This window comes from Choristoneura fumiferana, chromosome 26 (genome assembly GCF_025370935.1).
Source record: "Choristoneura fumiferana chromosome 26, NRCan_CFum_1, whole genome shotgun sequence".
NCBI classification, from domain to species: domain Eukaryota; kingdom Metazoa; phylum Arthropoda; class Insecta; order Lepidoptera; family Tortricidae; genus Choristoneura; species Choristoneura fumiferana.
In genome coordinates, this window is record NC_133497.1 from 9281830 (window position 1) to 9302415 (window position 20586).

General features: G+C 37.4%; 2 protein-coding genes across 2 annotated transcripts in view; one reads left to right on the forward strand and one right to left on the reverse strand.

Annotated features, from left to right (window-relative positions):
• Positions 1–7204, forward strand: part of LOC141442734 (uncharacterized) — a 61247-nt gene extending 54043 nt beyond the window's left edge. Inside the window, exons 9-10 of the mRNA XM_074107819.1 lie at positions 4743–4883; positions 5818–7204. Of these exons, the coding sequence (XP_073963920.1) occupies positions 4743–4883; positions 5818–5948 (272 nt within the window). The 3' untranslated portion in view covers positions 5949–7204. The remainder of the gene's footprint in view (positions 1–4742; positions 4884–5817) is intronic.
• Positions 7205–7500: 296 nt separating this feature from the next.
• The window catches only part of LOC141442730 (double-stranded RNA-specific editase Adar-like), a 98252-nt gene continuing 85166 nt past the window's right edge, over positions 7501–20586 (reverse strand). Inside the window, 2 exon segments of the mRNA XM_074107812.1 lie at positions 7501–17786; positions 19048–19137. Coding sequence (XP_073963913.1) covers positions 17658–17786; positions 19048–19137 — 219 coding nt within the window. The 3' untranslated portion in view covers positions 7501–17657.

Here is a 20586-nt window from a genome sequence, read left to right on the forward strand (position 1 = left end):
GCGTCTATAAACGATCATGATTACTAAACCTAGATAAGCGACTAAGAAGAAGCTTTAAGTTAATGATTCTTTCGAAGATCTAATCCTGAAGCCGGAAGGTAGGCAACGGAACTCTGTTATAAAACAACGTAACTAAGCCGTGTTTAGGCTTAATGGAATCGTTGTGAGATGTACTTTGGCTACAAATCACTAAAAAGTGAGAAATAAAGATTTTTTTTTAACAAAAAAGTAAAAAATTTAACTGACTACAAAACTCTTGAAAATATTTTTCTAGGTAGGTACCTACTAGCTCGAAGTCACACACGAAAGAACAAATACGGGCGGTGGTGATCTCTTACCATACAGGAGACCCAACTTGCTCGTTGCCATCCCAGTCGTATAAAAAAAAAAAATACACGAAAGAAGAAATAAGCAACCTGAGATATGTTGCATAAGAAAAATGCCGTGTCTAGATTCCCTGTCCAGCGGTTGGTGTAGGGGTTATTAGCACGCAGCACGGATTGCTGAGGACCTGGGTTCGATTCCCAGCGCTGGTCTCTTTTTCTGGTTTTCTGTGCATGCATGTCTCAAGTTTGTATTTTCGATATGGTTTTCACGGATACCCGTAAAAGTAACAAATTTGGAGTTGAAATAAAAATACAAAAAGACTCCAAAAAACCAATCATAAATAAACTTAGGACTATTCTTTTAAATAAAAATTGATTACAATTTGTAAATTTAACTTAAAAAAAATTCACAAACTGAACATTAAGATGCAGGTGGTAGGACCTTGTGCGAGGTCCGCCCGGATTGCTAACACCATCTTGCTCGCTAATCCTGCCGTGAAGCAGCAGTGCTTGCACTGTTGTGTTTCGGCGTGGAGAGTAAGACAGCTGGTGAAATTACTGGCACTTGAGGTATCCCATCTTAGGCCTCTGGGTTGGGCAGCGCATCTGCAATCCCCCTGGTGTTGCAGGTGTCTATGGCGTGGTGATCTCTTATCATCAGGAGACCACTTGCTTGTTTGTCATCCAATTGAATAACAAAAAAAAGAAAAAAGAAACATTGTATTTTTAAACTACTAAAGGGGTTTCAACAATGATTTAAAATTTAACAATCTCTTCTTCTTAATCTATGAAATCGTATTTTAAAATTTACTAGAGGCAGGTCTTTTAACCGAAGTTCGGCCGAATCTTTTATTTTTCGCCGAAGTCCTATTCGGTTCAAACCACATTCGGCCCATCTCTATTGCTTATCCCTTACTTATTATTACCTTATCCAGCTACTTCGCTATCTAACTCCGCGCCTAGCCAGATACAGTGCTGCACCGCTTCTTTTTCTTTCTTTGAAGAAGTTTGAAGTTATCTCTTGTGTTGCAGAGGAGCAGAGGCTGCGCGCACGCGCGCGGTTGTGGAGCAAAAGCTCGGGCTTCATGTTCTACTCGGTGCCGCACCGCGGGTCCCCCCTCGCCGACATCAAGACCCCCATCACGGCGCGCTCCGTCGAGCTGCTCGAGATGGGACAAGGTAAGGCCCGAAAATCAATGCTGTATAATAGCACCAGGGCTACTACGAAACTCGAAACTCGAAGTTCGTATCGTACCGTCCCTCTCGCTCTCGTATTAATAGTATAAGTGTCAGAGGGACCGCACGACACGAACTTCGAGTTTCGAGTTTCGTAGTAGCCCAGCTGCTGGCGTAGACCTTGTCCAGAAGGGGCGAACTCGTCGCGAATCGTATCGCGCGAATGAGGGCTATCGTTTTTTGTCTCACTAGATGGGCACTGTTGCGTGAGGTTTTTAGTATGACTTTCAAAGTCTGTTATTACGGCGTGAAAACAAAGTTTAGATTAAAATCATATTTAATACACCTTAAAACCGTACCATAAAAATATCGAGCATGACACAGTGTTGCATAGTCCCCGTTTCGTTCGGAAAAAAGGAAAACTGTCTCAAAACACAGACATTCATTGCCCCGGAACGCATATTTGCCATAATTAATTTCAGATACTGCAAAATATTCACAAAAATTATTCTAATTATAAAAAACCCGCGTAGCTCACCAAAACTATGAGATTTGACATTTCGGAGACCTCACGCTACACTAGCGCCTCTAGTGGCGAATTCATACGCGATAGCCCTCATTGATACAAGCGCGAGTCGAGAGTGGCGTAGTGCACGCGATTTACGCGCGTTCGCGCGATGCTTGTGGACGCGATGTATTGACGTCTAGTACCCACCCAGTGGCGTAGCTACCAAGGGGCTAGGTGGGGCAGTGCTCCGGGGCCCTCAAGCTCAGGGGGCCCTCGAAATTCTGCTTTATAGCTGATGATAAAGTTGCTTAGCATTTTTAAAGTATTTGTATATGTCGGCGGCCGATCGTAAAATCCGCCAGATCACGAAATTCCTAGGCATATCGTGAAACGCCGCCATTTCATGATATGCCTAAACGTTGGCCAGGCATATCACGATGTGCCTGAGAAATAATACGGCAGATCGATTAGAGCAACGCATTCGTCGATATTCCTAGCTCTATACCGGGCACATCGTAAAATAGTTTCTTTTTGGCCACTGGTGGCGCTGCGTAGCGTATGCAATGGCGGCCGTGACCAGCTGACCGGTCGTGTTTGTTTAGCGCGTGAAAAATGTCGGCGTCGCAACAAAATGATCCTTAAACGAAACTAGTGGATTTAATTCAAAATAGAAGTGCAAAAAGAAGCCCTCAAGCTCAGGGGCTCCGAAATTCTGCTTTATAGCTGATGATAAAGTTGCTTAGCATTTTTAAATATATATATAATGATTTTACTTCAAAAGACCTTACCAGTTTTTAATAGCAGTGGGCCCCATTTTTTTATTTGCCCCAGGGCCCTAGGTTACCTAGCTACGCCACTGCTAGTACCTCGACAATGAATTCGCGCGATACGATTCGCGACGAATTCGCCCCTTCTGGACAAGGTCGTAGTTTCGTGTGCGCGCGTAGGATCGTACATGCACCCGCGCCCGCGCAGTGCTGCGCTAGCAAGCGTAGGTCCTATGAGGGCTATCGCGTATGAATTCGCCGCTAGAAGCGCTAGTGTAGCGTGAGGTCTCCGAAATGTCAAATCTCATAGTTTTTGGGTGAGCTACGCGGGTTTATTTACAACTAGCGTTTACCCGCGGCTTCGCACGCGTAAATCATTAGATATACTCGTAGCAGTTGAATTGAAATTCCGGGATTTTATTAAATTCTCGTGGGAATTCTCTGAAATTACATCGCGGTTTTCATTGACGTTAAATTAAAACACCCATGCCAAATTTCATGACTCTAAAGCCAGCGGTTGTTATTTCGAGATTTATCCCTATCCTGTGGGAATATCGGGATAAAAAGTAGGTACCTAGCCTATGTGTTATTCCAGATGTCCAGCTACCTACATACCAAATGTCATGACTCTAAGCCCAGCCGTTGTTATTTAGAGATTTTATCCCTATCTCGTGGCAATATCGGGATAAAAGGTAACCTATGTTTTAATCTAAGTAAAATAACTTTTTGTCAAATTTCATCAAATCCGTCGAGCGTTTTAGCGTGAAGAGTAACAAACATACTCACTCACAAATCACTCACTCACTCACAAACTTTCACATTTATAATATTAGTAGGATTAGAATAATTTTGTGAATATTTTGCATTACCCGAAATTAATTATGGCAATTATGCGTTACGGGGCAATGAATGTCTGTGTTTTGAGACAGTTTTGTCTTTCGGAAACTTTTGTCCTAAATTGAAAATACAAACTGAAATATAGATGCACAGAAAAACCAGAAAAATAAGACCATCACTGGGAATCGAACCCAGGTCCTCGGTAATCCGTACCGCGTGCTATACCGCTACACGATCTTATTTTTCTGGTTTTTCTGTGCTCTATATTTCAGTTTGTATTTTCAATTTAGGTTTTACGGGATGACCGTAAAAGTAAAAATTTGGAATTGAAATAAAAAATACAAAAAGATTCCAAAAAACAATCTTAACTTTTGTCCTCCCTTTTTTTCCGAACAAAACGGGACTATAACACTGTGGTTGCCCGATATTTTTAAATGAATGTTAAAAAGCGCGCGGAACTTCCGCAATTGCGGAAACAGAAACAGAGGTCTGTTGCATCACTAATTTATTTATTTATTTGCAAAAAAAATTACAGCATTACAGTAAAACCAATGCGCTGTAAAATTCAAATTATACTTACAATAAAAACACAAAGACATTAAAACAAAAAAATAGTACATTATGTCTTTAGGGCGGTAAATAAGGAATACGAACGAGAGTCTTTAGAAGCCAGAAGTCGAAGACTGAGGGCTTTAATAAGTCGATGTTCGTAATTCTAGTACGCCGTGCGACATACAATGTTTTTCATCACATTTGCAAGTAAATTTATATTGTAAATGAAAAAATATAATTGTTCCAAATTGGCGATACCTTAGGCTGTACTCTTGGCAGCGCCGCCCTCCCCCTCCCTCAGCATGTGCCTGAGCCGCGTGTGCATGTGGTCCTGCTGCTACGCCATGCGCAGCACCATCAATACGGACACTGAGTCATGCGACCGACCTTGGGCTTCATGACAAGAAAATCTGTACGCGCAATGACTCATTTACCGACCACGGGTTTCATGACAAGCACATTAAGGTCGAGGGTTTTATTTGGGGGGTTGCAACAAGGTAGCCTGCATGTTACGACACTGTTTACGAGCAAGTGTGATGAAAAAGTTATTACCTACTTATGTCACGTTGTCGGCAGACTGTTCTCTGGTGCGGCGTCTGCACGCGCGCTGGCTGGCGGCGAGTGCTCGCGCGGCGCCGCGCGTGCGCAGCCTCGTCGAGACGCAGCGCACGCTCATGGCCGTGCTGTGGCTAAGGATCGTCAGCGTCGACTCCGCGGGTGACTTGTTGCTCTTTAAGGCGCGGCCACATGCAGTCGCTCGACGCTCGTTCCCAACGTCAAATCTGGTCACGTGACATATAGCGATAAAGCTGAAAATGTTGAGCTTTAGCGCTGGAATAAAAACCTCTTCCATTTGGGCAAAAACACTGTTTTTAGGGTTCCGGAGCCAAAATGGCAAAAACGGAACCATTAGTTTCGCCATGTCTGTCTGTCTGTCTGTCTGTCCGTCCGTCTGCGGCTTTGCTCAGGGACTATCAATGCTAGAAAGCTGTAATTTTGCACGAATATGTATGTAAACTATGCCGACAAAATGGGACAATAAAAAATTCCCCCCCCCCCTCTAAAATCTAAAGCGTTGGGTGGAAAATTTTGAAAAAATTCAAAATGGTAGTAAGTTTATCAAATTTCATGGAAAACTATAACGGCTAAGTTTGCTTGAGAATTATTAGTAGTTTAAGAGTAAATAGCAGCCTAAGGTAAAATATACCCAAACTTGGAAGATTCCGTATAAAATACGAAATTCTTAGAAAAATATTACTTATTTTTTTCGTAATGGCTACGGAACCCTATTTTGGGCGTGTCCGACACGCTCTTGGCCGGTAACGCACACCCTGCACTATAGGTAAAGACGCCTCTGATAACAAGCACTTATGAGTGTCAAAAAATCTACCACCGGTTCGGAAAAACCTCTGTTGCGAGAATCCGGCAAGAAACTCAACGAGGTAGGTATTTATTTTTAAACAGATTTACAATATTATAAAATGATATCCATACATGATACATATACATCACAAGGATCACAAGTATTTAACACAACTTTATTTTTAACAAAGCTTGTGTTATGGGTACTAAGCAACGGATAAATATAATTATATAGATAGATACATACTTAGAAAATTGACCAACGTCCGCGTCGCTCTTTTTTTTTCAGATGCCGGCATCGGCGCCCTGTGCGGGGTCTCCTTGGACCACCGGGAGATCTGCAAGCCTTCCAGCCGCCGGTGCATTCTGTACACGGAACTGAAGGAGCTCATACACGCCGCGCTAAAGTGCCGCCAGTGAGCGCCATCTAGCGGGCACTAGCTGAACTATTACAGCGCATACGTCAACTACGTGAAATGTAGAGCCATCTAGCGGACATAAAGTGAACTAGCATAAGAACTGGCTTTAAATTAAAGAAAAAAATTAAAGATCGCCCCAGGCCTCAAAAAATCATAGTCCGATGAGAACACAACACGGATTATTGAGGCGCCAGGTTCGTTTCCTGGAGCGTAGCTGTTCTTTTTTTTATTTTTTAAATGAAGGTAGGTATTCTAGTTTTGGTAAATCTGACAAAAAATAAATCTATTTTTAGTGGGAAATCGTAAAAATAAATACAAAAACATTGACATCTATGTACCTTACGGCACTAACCTGGCTGTTTGGAACAAAACGCGCGGCGCATCAATCATCAGTATTACTTTGACACAACCGCTGTCACGGACGTCAACAGACTAGTGAACTGTTCACAAAACCGCGCCGTGAACTGTTTTTGTGCGCCGTTTTGATATAAGCAACATGCAGTCTAGCACATAGATGTCAATGTACAAAAAAGAGCAAGAAAAAAACCGTAGTTTGAGTGATATCTTCTCAAGAAGACCCTCGTGGTCACCCTTTCAATTTACACCTCAGTTCGCACTTCTAAAACAGCACTGATATAAATACAAATTTCAACTTTCCAAAATAACCTCAAAAACCATTTTTGTATCGATCTTTGGCCGTTTTTATCATAAAGTTTTTTTGAAAAAAGTTTTATAGTTACATCATTGTTGTTTTAGAGTTTAGAGGTTGTTCAGAATTTATGTGCGAAATAAGACATGAATTTTACCATAGCCTGTTGATGAAGTAAACCTCTTTGAAAGAAGGACTGTGCCGAGCCATCATGTGACTTATAAAGAAGAAGAATAATGATTTTGATGACTGTTAAATAAACAATATATTTAATATGACTGTTAAAGTGTTAACTGCAAAAACGAAACTGTAAACTGAACTTTTAAGTAGGTTTAATCACATTTATCACAAATTTCTTATACTTTGCATTATTTTAATCATTCCATAGTTATTTTCTGATATTTTTTAGTATCTACAAATAAGTATGATAATTACAATGTGGTGTGCAGTAAATGTTATTATTAAATTAAATCATACTGGAGTATTTTTAGTTCAGCATTTTTCTATGTCGCCATAACTGATTTAGAATAAAAGAAATATGTATACAATGTTATGTGTTTGTTATTTTATATTAGTTATTGTTATAGAATAAAAAGATTAAGCGAAAATTTTTTTTATTATGCATCTGGCTTCGATCAACGATACAATTAGATTACGGGTCACCTCCAAAAACAAAGCTAAATTTAAAAAATTGCATCTGGCTAAATTTCCGGGATAAAAAGTAGGAAAAAAAGTTTAATATCCCACTTCTTATCATTCGGATTTAATTAAAATTTAGTACAAATTCTGTAGTTTGGTTGACAATCAATGCAAGTTAACATAAACTAGTCAGCAAAAAAAAACTTGTTATATACGGAAAATTCTATTCAGCTGGTAAATATCCGTCGATAAATAAAACAAAAAAAAAATAGTAACATCCCAAACATTTATTTTCTTTTCCGAAATAATTTTTCAAGAATTTTCACGAAACATATAATAAAATTGGGAGTTCCTAATTCTGCGTGGACATTTATTTAAATCTACAGAAATAAAATTAAATCAGTGCATAAATTTGTGCGTAATTCAGTATTATTAAAAGAAAAATACAAGTTTTTTTATTCAGGTTTCTGGATTTAAAAAACAAGATTCAAAATTGAAAAAAAAAATTAACGATACTGAATCATGCCATTTGTGTACCGATCATAAAATTATCACGTATTATTAATAATTGTACATATTTTAATACTTTGCAAGCTTATAAGATACGATGAGACTTATTTATTACTTATTAAATTATGTTAACTTAGTGTATAGTTGATAGCAATTAAAACGAGTCAGTATAGCGTGACCAGTTTTGATTGCTCTCAAGTGTAATTAACATATCTTTGGATTAAGAACTGTATCTTCATTAATAACACAACGTATCATACAACACTTTTTGATATAAAAGTAATTTACATATAATTTCTTTGGCATAATTATCGTTCCTACACGCTTTTTACAACTAACTCAACAAATAAAACATAATCAAAGCATAATTTTCTCTAGTAAAAATTTGAAACAAAATCCATTTCACTCGTTTTTATTATACGTATAAAATTTTTGCTTTAAATCTGTCTGATTACATAATAAAATAGGTATTGCCTTTAAATCTTATTGCTATGAGAAATTCAACGATATATTATGTCAAACTATACTTTTATGTCAAAACGAATTATTTGATACACTATGTACAGTAGTGAAGACGTTATCACTATGCAGGAGGCACCTATTATCCAAGAGATCTTCGAATAGGGGGTGTCAAAAAAACACAAAAATCGTTTCTGAATGCATGCAGTCGCTGATGCAAATGACATTCGTTTGAAGTTTTGTACGATGAAGGATGACCTAAATGATAATGCATACATATATATGTTATAAGTCTCTTATGACGTAACCGTGTTGTATTTCTTTGTATTACATCCATGGTCGTTGTTATCCTGATAAAAAAGTGTTCAAATAAAACCTCACTTGTCAAGAGAGGCGTTAATTATCACGGTTTTTGAGCAGCGACCAAATTTTTCACAGAGGCGAAATATCGCTAGATGGCGTTAGTATCGTGAGTTCCGTTTGACGTTTGCTTGCGATTGGCTCATTTAGTTTTTTAACGAGCAAACGTCAAACGGCCTCACGACACTAACGCCATCTAGCGATATTTCACCTCCGTGAAAACCCTCATTGATTACAGATCGAACTAAAAAAATATTCATGATTCCTAAAGGCCTCCATAACGTCAGCAGCACCAATATCAGACGCAAGAAAACGTGCAATATCTGATTAGACTATTTCTAGGGCCGTTTGAGTATTGTTGCGCGCTCCGCTGTGGCAGATGTTAATGAGACGACTGTACCAGCTATCATTTACATAGGTAACTCTTTTATGAACATGATGAACATGTCAGAACTTGAATTGATTTCAGTCTAATTACTAAGCATTAGTTACTTTACATATGCTATTTACTTTAACCTCGTAAAGCCAACGTTAAATTTTAATCATTATAATTATAATGGCCCCATCGAACGATGCGATGCTTCCGCCAATGTCGAGGTTGGATAAGACACTGCCAGTAGACTTTAGGTCGAGTACGGTAGAGCTGTCCTTGTTCGGTAGGATACCAGCCACAACCAATCTAAAACAAAAAGTAACCACCTGCCACCAGAATTTGAAACTTAATGTCAATTAGTAAAGTTTGACATTAGCTTTGACGAATGTCCTAAATTTAGGAAATTTAGGAATTATGTTACGAGGTTTTTTAACCTATAAATAAGTAGTTAAAACATAGCTTCTCTTAGTAGGGTTAATACATTTTTTACCCACACTTTGATGCTAACACATTTTAAAATAAAAGGTCAATTAATAATATTTTTAGATGATAGAAGTTGTATGGAATGTAAAAACTAAAAAAATATGACTATCATTAATTAATGACCTGCATAACATAATTCTCAACTACAAAAGCGATATAAATAAAAGTAAAAGATTTTTTATCGCTAAATTACATTTTATTTAAGTGGCATTTAAAATCCGCAACAAATTGTTTTTCTTCATTTGTGTCGCTTTTGTATTTAAGCAGCGTATTGTCGATTTTTTTAATATCCGTATAAAACCTGCATGCACATACCGTTGCGATAAACTTACTTAAAATTAAAAAAATAGAATAAAAAAACGTGTAATTGCTTATTTAACTATCTAAGAGTAAGATGCAAAATGATATAACAGAAAATAATTCGTCAAAAATACATAAAAACATCAAAAATGTGGGTAAAAAGTTGTATCTGCTTTAGTTCCAAGAAGTAGCAAATGCTTAGTGTTAAACATAAAACAAAAATCTTATTTCTAACACAAATGTTTTTATTCTGATTCGGTATTTTCAAAACCCAAAATTTAAAAAATCAGCGACCCCTTAGCAACCCTACGCCAGTCAAAAAAATTAACAAAACTTCAAGATTTGTTTCAAGATTCAAAAATCTTTAAAACAGCTATTTTTGTAATAAACAGAAAGTTATTAAATTAGAATCATTGATTTTAATTCCTAGTTCACAGAGTAATTCAATTCAATTCGCTGGGAATCGAACCCAGGTCCTCGGCATTCCGTGCCGTGTGCTATACCGCTATACCACCGCTGGACAGTTTTCAGTTTGTATTTTCGATTAATAACAATAACATTAATAAAAGTATTTTTGATGTTGCGTTACCGGGGTCGATACAATTTAGATGAAAAACACCGAACTAATATATTTTTTAAATCTCTAAACCAGACATTAATTTGTAAATTACCAGAATACTATCATAAAATCGTCCGCTTCATACTAAATACTTCCATTTATTTCTAGTTTAATAGTCACCTGTCAAATTCATATACGTTTTTAAGTTTGTTTTAATTTCTACATATTTTAAAGATATTAAGTATAATAATAGACGCATTAATATTTTTTTATTTCTGGCATCATTAAGAAACCGGTGCGAGTCTAACAAATTAAACTTTTAGTCTAGAAATAAAAAAAGTACAAAATGTGACCAGAATTAAATAAAAGACAAGAGGCAACACCAAAAAAACCAGCGTCGATTATAACAAGTGGAGCATAAGGTCTCTACTCTAATCTCAAAGAAAAAAAAAACAAGAGGACATGTCATAAGTTTCGTTTTGTACTGAACCAGTGTCGCCGGAAATGCTCACGCCCTAATAAGTATTTTCTGACAGACTAAAATAGTATTTTTTTTTCAGGAAAATACCCTATTGATTTTCATGGAAATTTATCTTAACTCTCAGGAACGGTGGTTAAAACACTTCAGAACCTCATTCATTTATGACCTGGGATAACTCGGGGCAAGTTCTAGGGATTTGATATCGATAAAAAAGATGTCGATATAATAAATTATGACACCATGAAAAGAGTAAACAGTCTTATAAAAGGTAAGGAAATTTCGATATCAAGATGAATGAGAGATTGGCTCTGAGTCAATATAAATATTTCAAGAATACCCCGTTGACCACTGTGGACGTTGAGAAAACGTTTAGCAGTTTAAAGTGGATATTTTCATCTACGACGAACATGGAAAAAATATTGATTATATATTATGAAAACTATTAAAAAAACATATACTTAAAATACACTAAAAGAATTTCCTTGCCCACCCGCGACCTTACGATAGCTAAGCTTATGCAAAATATGCGTGTTCATGCAGTTCCTCCACCTCCACACTGTAAGAACACACACAAATCACACAAACCCATTTATCACCACCACCACACCACACTGACGGGTTTCGAACTCAACCAGAGCTCACAGAGTAACACAACCGTACACCATGCTACTAGTAGTTAGACAAACGCGTCAGTGTGGTGTGGTGGTGGTGATAGATGGGTTTGTGTGATTTGTGTGTGTTCTTACAGTGTGGAGGTGGAGGAACTGCATGAACACGCATATTTTGCATAAGCTTAGCTATCGTAAGGTCGCGGGTGAGCAAAGAAATTCTTTTAGTTCATTGATATGGACCTCCGCAAAGTAACGCCTGATTCAATAAATTATATAAAATACACGTTTTAATTTGTTTATTTTGTTATTTAAAAATTAGCAGAAAATAAGTAATATTTATTTATGTCGAATAACATTTAGATGTTGGCAGTAACATCGATATATTTTTTGTCGATAAAATATTTTGCTACATCACTTTCGTATAGATGCCCCGAGTTATCCCAGATGTTTATGACCATACATAGTTATCGCAGGAGCAAAAACAAATCAGTTAAAGAACAGATATAACAGAATGTATAATTGGTAAAAACGGATATATTCTGCCTACAAATTCTAAGCATCTAAGAAGTTGAAATTGCAAGTTGAAATGTTGTTCCACAGAAGATTTTGCTTGACGGAAACTAACAGTGGACTTAAAGCAATATAATTTAGTATCACAAGCCTTTACCAACAACTCCACAAATTCATCACACGTTTTTTTTCCTTCGCGGCATTTTTAAAAGCACTCGGTAATTATGTTGTGAATACAGTTATTATTACAAATAATTAATAAATGACAATGTCGAACAGGAAAAGTGACTGAAGCGTTTGCATTGCGATTGCGTAGTTATTTTTTTTTAAAGTATATAACTATTAATAAAATCAAGTATGGAGATCTGATATTAGAAATAAAGTTGATCAATTTCGAACTTGTAGGCATAAAATGTTGCCCGATATAGTGTCACTTCTGTTATTGCTTATTTGTCATAATCTTTCAATACTGTCAAATCATTTTTGCTCCCGCGATAACGATGTATGTTTATGACCAGTGAGATACGCTCTAACTAACCAATACATTTTAATCGTTGGGATTTTTGGTACTTATACAGAATGTTAAAAAAAAACCTGTACTGTGACCCATAATAGGGCTACTGATTACTAATATGATACAAGTGGAAAAACATTGAAATTAGTTTTTTTTATATTGTATGAAGATAATCGTCTTGTGACTCAAATTCCATACATTTTTTTTTCGAATTTCTATGTGTTTTCACTTGTATTAGTGATCAGTAGCCTTAAAATGGGTTACAGTATAGTACAGGAAATTTTTAGCACCCTGTATTTTTGCCATTCTGCTTTAGCAATTATCAGTTCCAAATCGTACTAAAGGTTAAGGATGGTTACAAACTGCCGCAATCAGAAACGTCCGTTAAAATTAGCTTTATTTTTTTTTAATACTAAACGTGTTTTTTTATTATTCGTTAAATACTAATGTAGATACAATGTGACGTGTTTGAGTGAGGCGTTAACACTAAATTTGACATTTATTAAAATATAATCTAAAATTTGACTACAATTATGCTTACAACATATTTAAATCTAATAAATAACCTACTTATGAAATAATATTATTAATACAAATTATTCAATGAACCGTGTAAGCGTTTTTTTACAACACATGTACACTCGGCAATAAATAAGTGTCTCACAAAAAGCAAACGACGTCAAATACATTTTTTGATGTCGCTGAACCTCCAATTACATGATATAACTTTTCTGGAATTTTGATTCAAAATGCATATTTGTCACAGACAGTTTAAGAAATACGGCATTTGATTATTTTTTATTTACTTTATAAATTAAAACTTGACAATGCATGTAATCGAACAGGGAAACAATTTTTAAGATATCTTTAAATATAACAGAGCTATAAAGGTTCGAATTTAAAGATTAGACAGAGAAAGACTTACTTGCATGTGACGACACACGCAAGTAGCGCCATACTTGCTGAAAATTCCTAATTGATTGCATTGGTGAAGTAATGAACTAATAACTGTTAAATTAAGACCTTTTGTAACATTATTTTCAAGCAATAAAGAATTATGAATTATAGAGTAAAGCGTTCCAGAAAGAGACAGATATATAGATTTTTGAAAAAATCGCTTCAAATCCAATTTTCAACCGAATTAAATTTTCTCTTCGCTAAACATTGTCTGTGTATATATTTTTATAATCATTTATAGGATATGGCAAATTCAACAGTTGTCTAATACCGTATTCTTATTATTATTGTGAGAGAGAGGTGTTCAGTCAAACTAGGGTTGCTATGCGTCCGGTTACCCCGCATTAGTCGTACTTTACTGGGCGGTGATTTATTTGTTATGGCACTCGGTATAAGACTGGGTAGAAACAGATGTAATGTGCGTTCGACAGTACTTGTCTCAACTCGTCGCGCACTCAAATAAAAAAAACTGTGCATGACTCTTGTCCTGTTCGCACAGATAGCAGAACTGGCAACCCTAATTCAAACTAACCGTTGACTTTAACCTCGTAAATGTGTTCTATGAAATTGTACTCGTCACGACCTAGGTGAACGTATCATGTCGTCCCGAGGTCCTTGAATAAGGACATAATCCTATTCCGGGCCGCTAGGATGAGTACCTTAAATTAGCACGCTGAGCAAATTTCCTACAAATAACTTGGGCGTTACGAGGTTAAACTTAAGGTAACATTGCGACTTCCACGACCGCGACCCGGTGGCGCGATCCACTGCTAAGTATGAATGAATATGAAGCACTGACGGACGCTTGCGTCCGCGTCGCGCGACTTTCATACTAAGCAGTGGGTCGCGAAATCCGGTCGCGGACGCCAAAATCGAAACGATACTTTTAAGCGTTCGGTTGTCTTATGCGATAAACGCTGGTTAAACGCATATGCGTTTGGCGCTGCGCTCACCGCGTAAGACAATGTTTGGTAATTAAATTATCTGTCGCAAATTGATGTGCGTCAAACGCATTGCGTTTATCGCTAAAAACAACCGAGCGCTTAAGGACAGCAAAGGTTTTGTCGACTATAACTATTCAAAATAACTCCACCAGATCTTAATATATCATGTAAAAAACAGAAACAACACCAAAATATCTACTGACCCATAAACTAGGATCAAAAAAACTACGCTTACACTAAACTATACAGAACCTCCGTCGTTCTACACTATTCTTAACCCCCCCAACTGTTGCTTAGATTGGTCGCGCCTGTTTTCATAGCACAGCGCAGCGAGCGATTACGAAGAGGGTTAATTAAAAAAAAAACCTAAACCACAGACAAAGAACGCTACTGTCAAATGTTTGTGGATTTATAGTTTAAAAAGTGAAGCAAATTATAAGCAACACCTTAACACGATGTATGGTTAAAAGTAAGAAGAAACAACACAAAATAATATTTATTTTAATCTTTGTTGATGCCAAAACGTTTAAGCATTATATATCTGCATCCAAAAATATCCAAATCCTAATTCCATTTAGATCCATCACCTAAAGGACCTTCCCCTGACATGTAAATACGAGATTCAACAAGGTTTTTTTTAATAATGGATTTTTTTGCGTGTTTGTGTTTTAAACTAAACGGATATTTTTGTAAACATTTTTCCATCTAAACGTTTTATATCCTAAAACACAAATTCCCTTAAGACCCATCATCCAAAAAAAACCTTTTCCGAACGTACAATTATAAGATCAAGAGGATTTTTCAAAATATCGCCGTATTTTTTAAACAATACATTGTTTCGCGTGTTTGCGTTTGATGGATGTTTTCAAATTACACGGATGTTTTTGGAAAAAAGATTTTTCACGCCGAAACGTTTCAAGATTCAGTACGTAATTATATTTCGAGTTATTGCTTCTTAGTTTTCAACGTAAGATCGTCGTGAAGGCGTTCTAAGTGTAAAAAAATACCAGACTTCGCAACGACTGGGTTCATTCGCAGAAATAACATAATTGATATCTCGATGCGACCTTCCCTTACGCTGTCTTGATGGGTACTGAAGCTGACTGAAGTAGCATGATAAATACGAACGTTTTCGAGAAAATACAACGAGAAAGGAATATTTACTACATCTGTAAAAATGTGTGATGAAATATTGCTCGTAAATGCATATAACACCCATGACTTGAGTCATACATAATGTTCACACAAATGGGTGCTTCTACTGAATTCGAACCCAACCCTAACTTCATAGTACTAACCAGCAGGTTATCCGGTCAAGCCACGGGAATGGGATTATTCGAAAATATGCATGGAGTCTTTTTCATTTGGCGTATGACTAGATAGGTCAAACTTTTGACTTTTTGACATGGTAATCCTACACGGTTTCTCAAAAACAAGGGTTCCTCTCTTACTACTTAAGTACGGAACACTAAAAAACCTTCAAAAAATAGAATTTGTCGTTGAAAAGTCTTGTCTTTTTACACTTATAATAATATCGTAAGAGACGTAGTTTCTAATAAAAAACGAACGCTGAACTCAAAAAACACAGATATAGATTACACTGGATAACGCAAACACCTCAATCTGTATGAAAATCAACCGTGTCACTTTTATAAATAAGTGACATCTGAAGAGCGAATTAGCGATGTGAATTCCCCGATGTCCGCGCAAAATAGATTCAAATGCGCCGCCCGCCCGCGCCGTGGGGCTCGAGTCAGTCACTAGTCATGATTAGTCAGTTAGCGGTCAGTCTCTGTATGGGGCCAACCTCGACGTTTGGTCGGGGTTCGGACACGCGAAGTAGATGCATTTGCGTAATCTAGTGTAATCTATATCTGTGTCAAAAAAGGATCTTGTGATTAAATTAATCGACGGGGTATCCAGAATGATATCAACATTGAAATCATACCTCATCCCCTTTCAACCGGTGGTACAGCATAAGCTTTTTCTTCAAAAGTTGTGAACCTAATTTCTCAACTCCGGTATCATTTCGTTGGTGAATTCTCTCCCTATCATTACGCTGGGGTGTATTTATTCTACAATGCGTCGAATTGAACCTGTCAAGCCACGTACCATCCCTAGCTTCATTTTTGGGCAGCAATTCACTTTTTTGACCATCCAAATTTAACTGGCGTACTTTAGTTATTAAATTGTTTACATCTTTCTGAGTCAATTCGTCTTTTAATTTATCGATACCTCCTATAAAAATGACGTTACCGTTAAGTTTCTTGGATTTGTCTTGAAATACCATATCGTCTACACGTCTCTCTTTAATGTCTGCTATTCTAAATTTAGTTAAATCAGATTCATCTGTTTCACTACCCTTCGGCAAATTGGACGTGAGATGATTGCCATCATTTATATTCGCATTGTTTTCTTTACCACACTCGTTATTTAAAATAGCCCGTCGTAGTTTTGCTACAGGAGTTTCATTTTGACAACTTTGCAATTCGGAATCTGATTTGGGCTCACGAAGCTTTTTAATTAATTCAATTCGCGATATATATGTTTTCAAAAATCCTGTTTCACGTAATTTATTCGCTGCTTCACCGTCATCTTTTAAATTATTTTTAGCTACACGTATTTGGGAATCGTCATCTTTATTTATTATCTGATCTACAGAGTTATTATAGTTCGCTATGCTTTGTTGATTATTATTTATACCCCGCCAATCATTACGACAAACGTCCCTACATTGTTGCTCATTTGCTTCACTTTGTGTTATTTTAATACGATTATTAGCATCACCCTCGTCAGGAGCTCCACTTTTATATTTTACGCTACCCCAAGTTACACGTTTATGCCGATCATTAATCTCATTTTCACCTATTCTCTCATTTATTGTACCCAGACAATTATTTTTATCTCTTCCATCCATATAGTTAGGTCTTCCGATATTTCCACAATCTGGCCAAATACTATCGCTGTTTATATTGGTAGGATCCCTAAGCAATTTATCTCTCCAATCATTTGCTCCCCATTCATTCCTGCTAACTGTATATCTATCATCTCTATTAAACAGTTTTTCCCAGAAGTTAACGTCCCTTTCTTTCTCATTTCTACCTACATTTTCACTAACACCTTTACCATTTTCTTCTGTTTTGTTATCTCCCCTTTCATTCCCACTACCTACTTTTCCACTAACATCATATCCTGTATTTACGCCCCCAAAATTATAACTACCTACATCATTTCCTTTGCCTACCTCGCCCCAATAATTTCTATTAAAATGATCTTTGTTATCTTTATAATTTGTATCGCCATCCCCTTCCCTCCCGTCGGAGTCGCGCTGCGCTGTGCTAGGCGCGCGGGCGCGGCCGGCCTAGGCGAACAGCGCATGCGTGGGGGCGTCTACTATCTCACAAATGAATTGGTCCTGCTCTATGGGCTTCTTTATCCACCGGCCGAGCTTCGCTTTGTCAAAAGCCTCGATTAGACGCTCCTTCGCTACCTGAAATGGAATGGAAATGATGGTAATGGTAGTAAATTAAATATTCTGTTCATACTATGTTGTAAACTGTACATTACATGTCATATTTATAAATATACATACAGTACCCGGCCATAAAGATTGCACATCGGTCTTTGGAAAGAGACTCGGCTAATTTCGGCTTCGTAGAGCGTTGTCACACTACTTATGTGACGTTTGTCAGTCGTTGTACAGGTGCAATAGAGTACGGACGCACTTAGATGAAAATATATAATAAAGAGTTGTTGAAACCCCCCAAAACTTAAAATTGTACGATGGCATCTTTAAGAAAAAGAGGGAACTATCCTTTTTCTACTAGTTGCAACAGCTCTCTATAGATATCCGAAGTTTACATGCCATTAATTTGACGTAAACTAATTAAGTCCATAAAGGTGCAGTATTTATTTTATATAAAACGTCACTTAATAAATACGATCATTGATGGACGGTCGCCAGTGTTCGGAAATCGTCGCGAACGTCTTTTTCCGAAGAGCGATGTGCAATCTTTATCGCAGGGTACTGTATACGTACAAGGTGTTAGTTAAGCAACTGAAAACTAGAGAGTAGTTTGCTCAGAATCGAGAGTAGACTCGATAACACTGTGCTTAAAATCAAGATTGCGTTTGTATTTTAAAATCCCTTTTTTACTTTGCGATTAAAAATAAAAAACAAAATAAATATCATGGGACACTTGACACCAATTGACCTAGTCCCAAACTAAGCTTGTACTATGGATACTAAGCAACGAATAAACATACGTATAAAGATAAATATATACTTAAATACATATCGTCACTACTTTAAAAAAAACCCGTATCTAAAATCAATATGTCAACAAAATTGAACCTTGATGTAATGTCTATAAAGTTCACTCAGAAAAATTATCTATTATGAGCTACGAGTTTTTTTTAAAGTAGTGACGATATTAAACATCCAAGACCCGAGAACAAACATTCGTGTTATTCATACAAATATCTGCCCCGGCCGGGAATCGGGAAGCTTCGTAGTCAAGTTCTTTAAATGTTGAAAATAGCCTGAATGGCTTCGAGAAAAGTATGGTACGGCCGTGCCTTTGTTTTTGTTTTGCTCGACTTGGCGGGGGCACTCCCGTGCCCCCAGATGAAGCGTTCCTATTGGTTCATGAAAAAACATACCTCGCAACACATCCTCTCACATCTCCGGTGAAAGCGGAGCCTTACGGGACAGAATAACAGTTAAAAGTTGATGGACGCAAGGGTGTTACCTGGTAAGCCGGGCACAGCTGTTTAGCCTCGTTATAGAGCAAAGCATCAGGCTTGTCCGGCAAACCGGCCGGCTCCGCGCTCTCCGGGTCCTGGAACACGACCGGACGCGTCAACGGCGGCTGGCTTACAGTGGCGTGGCGGCGCAACAAATAGGGCAGTGAGTTTGGTTCGTCAGTAAGATTATCAGAAAATCAGAGATGAGTAAACATCGGCGAATCGTGGCATTGAGGTAGCATTTGACGTTGCTAAAAGACTAGTGATCCACCATCACCATCTTGCTCGCTAATCCTGCCGTGAAGCAGCGGTGCTTGCACTGTTGTGTTTCGGCGTGGAGAGTAAGACAGCCGGTGAAATTACTGGCACTTGAGGTATCCCATCTTAGGCCTCTAGGTTGGCAACGCATCTGCAATACCTCTGTTGTTGCAGATGTTTATGGGCGGTGGTGATCTCTTACCATCAGGAGACCCACTTGCTCGTTTGCCATCCAATCGAATAAAAAAAAAGTGATGTGACAATGATTTTCCGTATGAGTCGAGCAAAAGAAACCAAATAGAAAAAGTATTTTCAATCATTGAATACATAACATTTGAGATAGAAAATTAATATTTGTTCTAATTTTTTAGAAGTTATCTTATTCTTGGTGTAAGAAAATTATTCATATTTTTATTTTAAGGTATCATATCTTGAATTTTTGATTACACTTTTTAGGATTCCGGAGCCAAAATGGCAAAAACGGAACCCTTATAGTTTCGCCATGTCTGTCTGTCCGTCCGTCCGCGGCTTTGCTCAGAGACTATCAATGCTAGAAAGCTGTAATTTTGCACGAATATATATGTAAACTATGCCGACAAAATGGTACAATAATAAAATTAAAAAAAAAATTTTTTTAGGTTACCTCCCGTAGGCGTAAAGTGGGGGTGTTTTTTTTTCTCAACCAACCCCATAGTGTGGGGTATCGTTGGATAGGTCTTTTAAAACCATTAGGGGTTTGCTGAGATTTAAAGAGTTGTTTGCGAAGTATTCAATTTTAAAATGCAAATTTTCAATAAAATCGAGCGTCCCCCCCCTCCCTCTAAAATCTAAACCGGTGGGTGGAAAAATTTGAGAAAATTCAGGATGGTAGGAAGTATATCAAACTTTCAAGGAAAACTATAACGGCTAAGTTTGCTTGAGAATTATTAGTAGCTTAAGAGTAAATAGCAAAGGTATAAAATATACCTAAACTTGTAAGATTCAGATTTTTACGTAATGGCTACGGAACCCTATCCTGGGCGTGTACGACACGCTCTTGGCCGGTTTTTATTTGCCTATTGATAAACACGTCGCAGTCACAGTAACGAAAGTGACTTTTCAATATTAAAAGCGATCCCTAGACTTTTTTTTAATTCGACTGGATGGCAAACGAGCAAGTGGTCTCCTGATGGTAAGAGATCACCACCGCCCATAAACATCTGCAACACCAGGGGTCTTGCAGATGCGTTGCCAACCTAGAGGCCTAAGATGGGATACCTCAAGTGCCAGTAATTTCACCGGCTCTT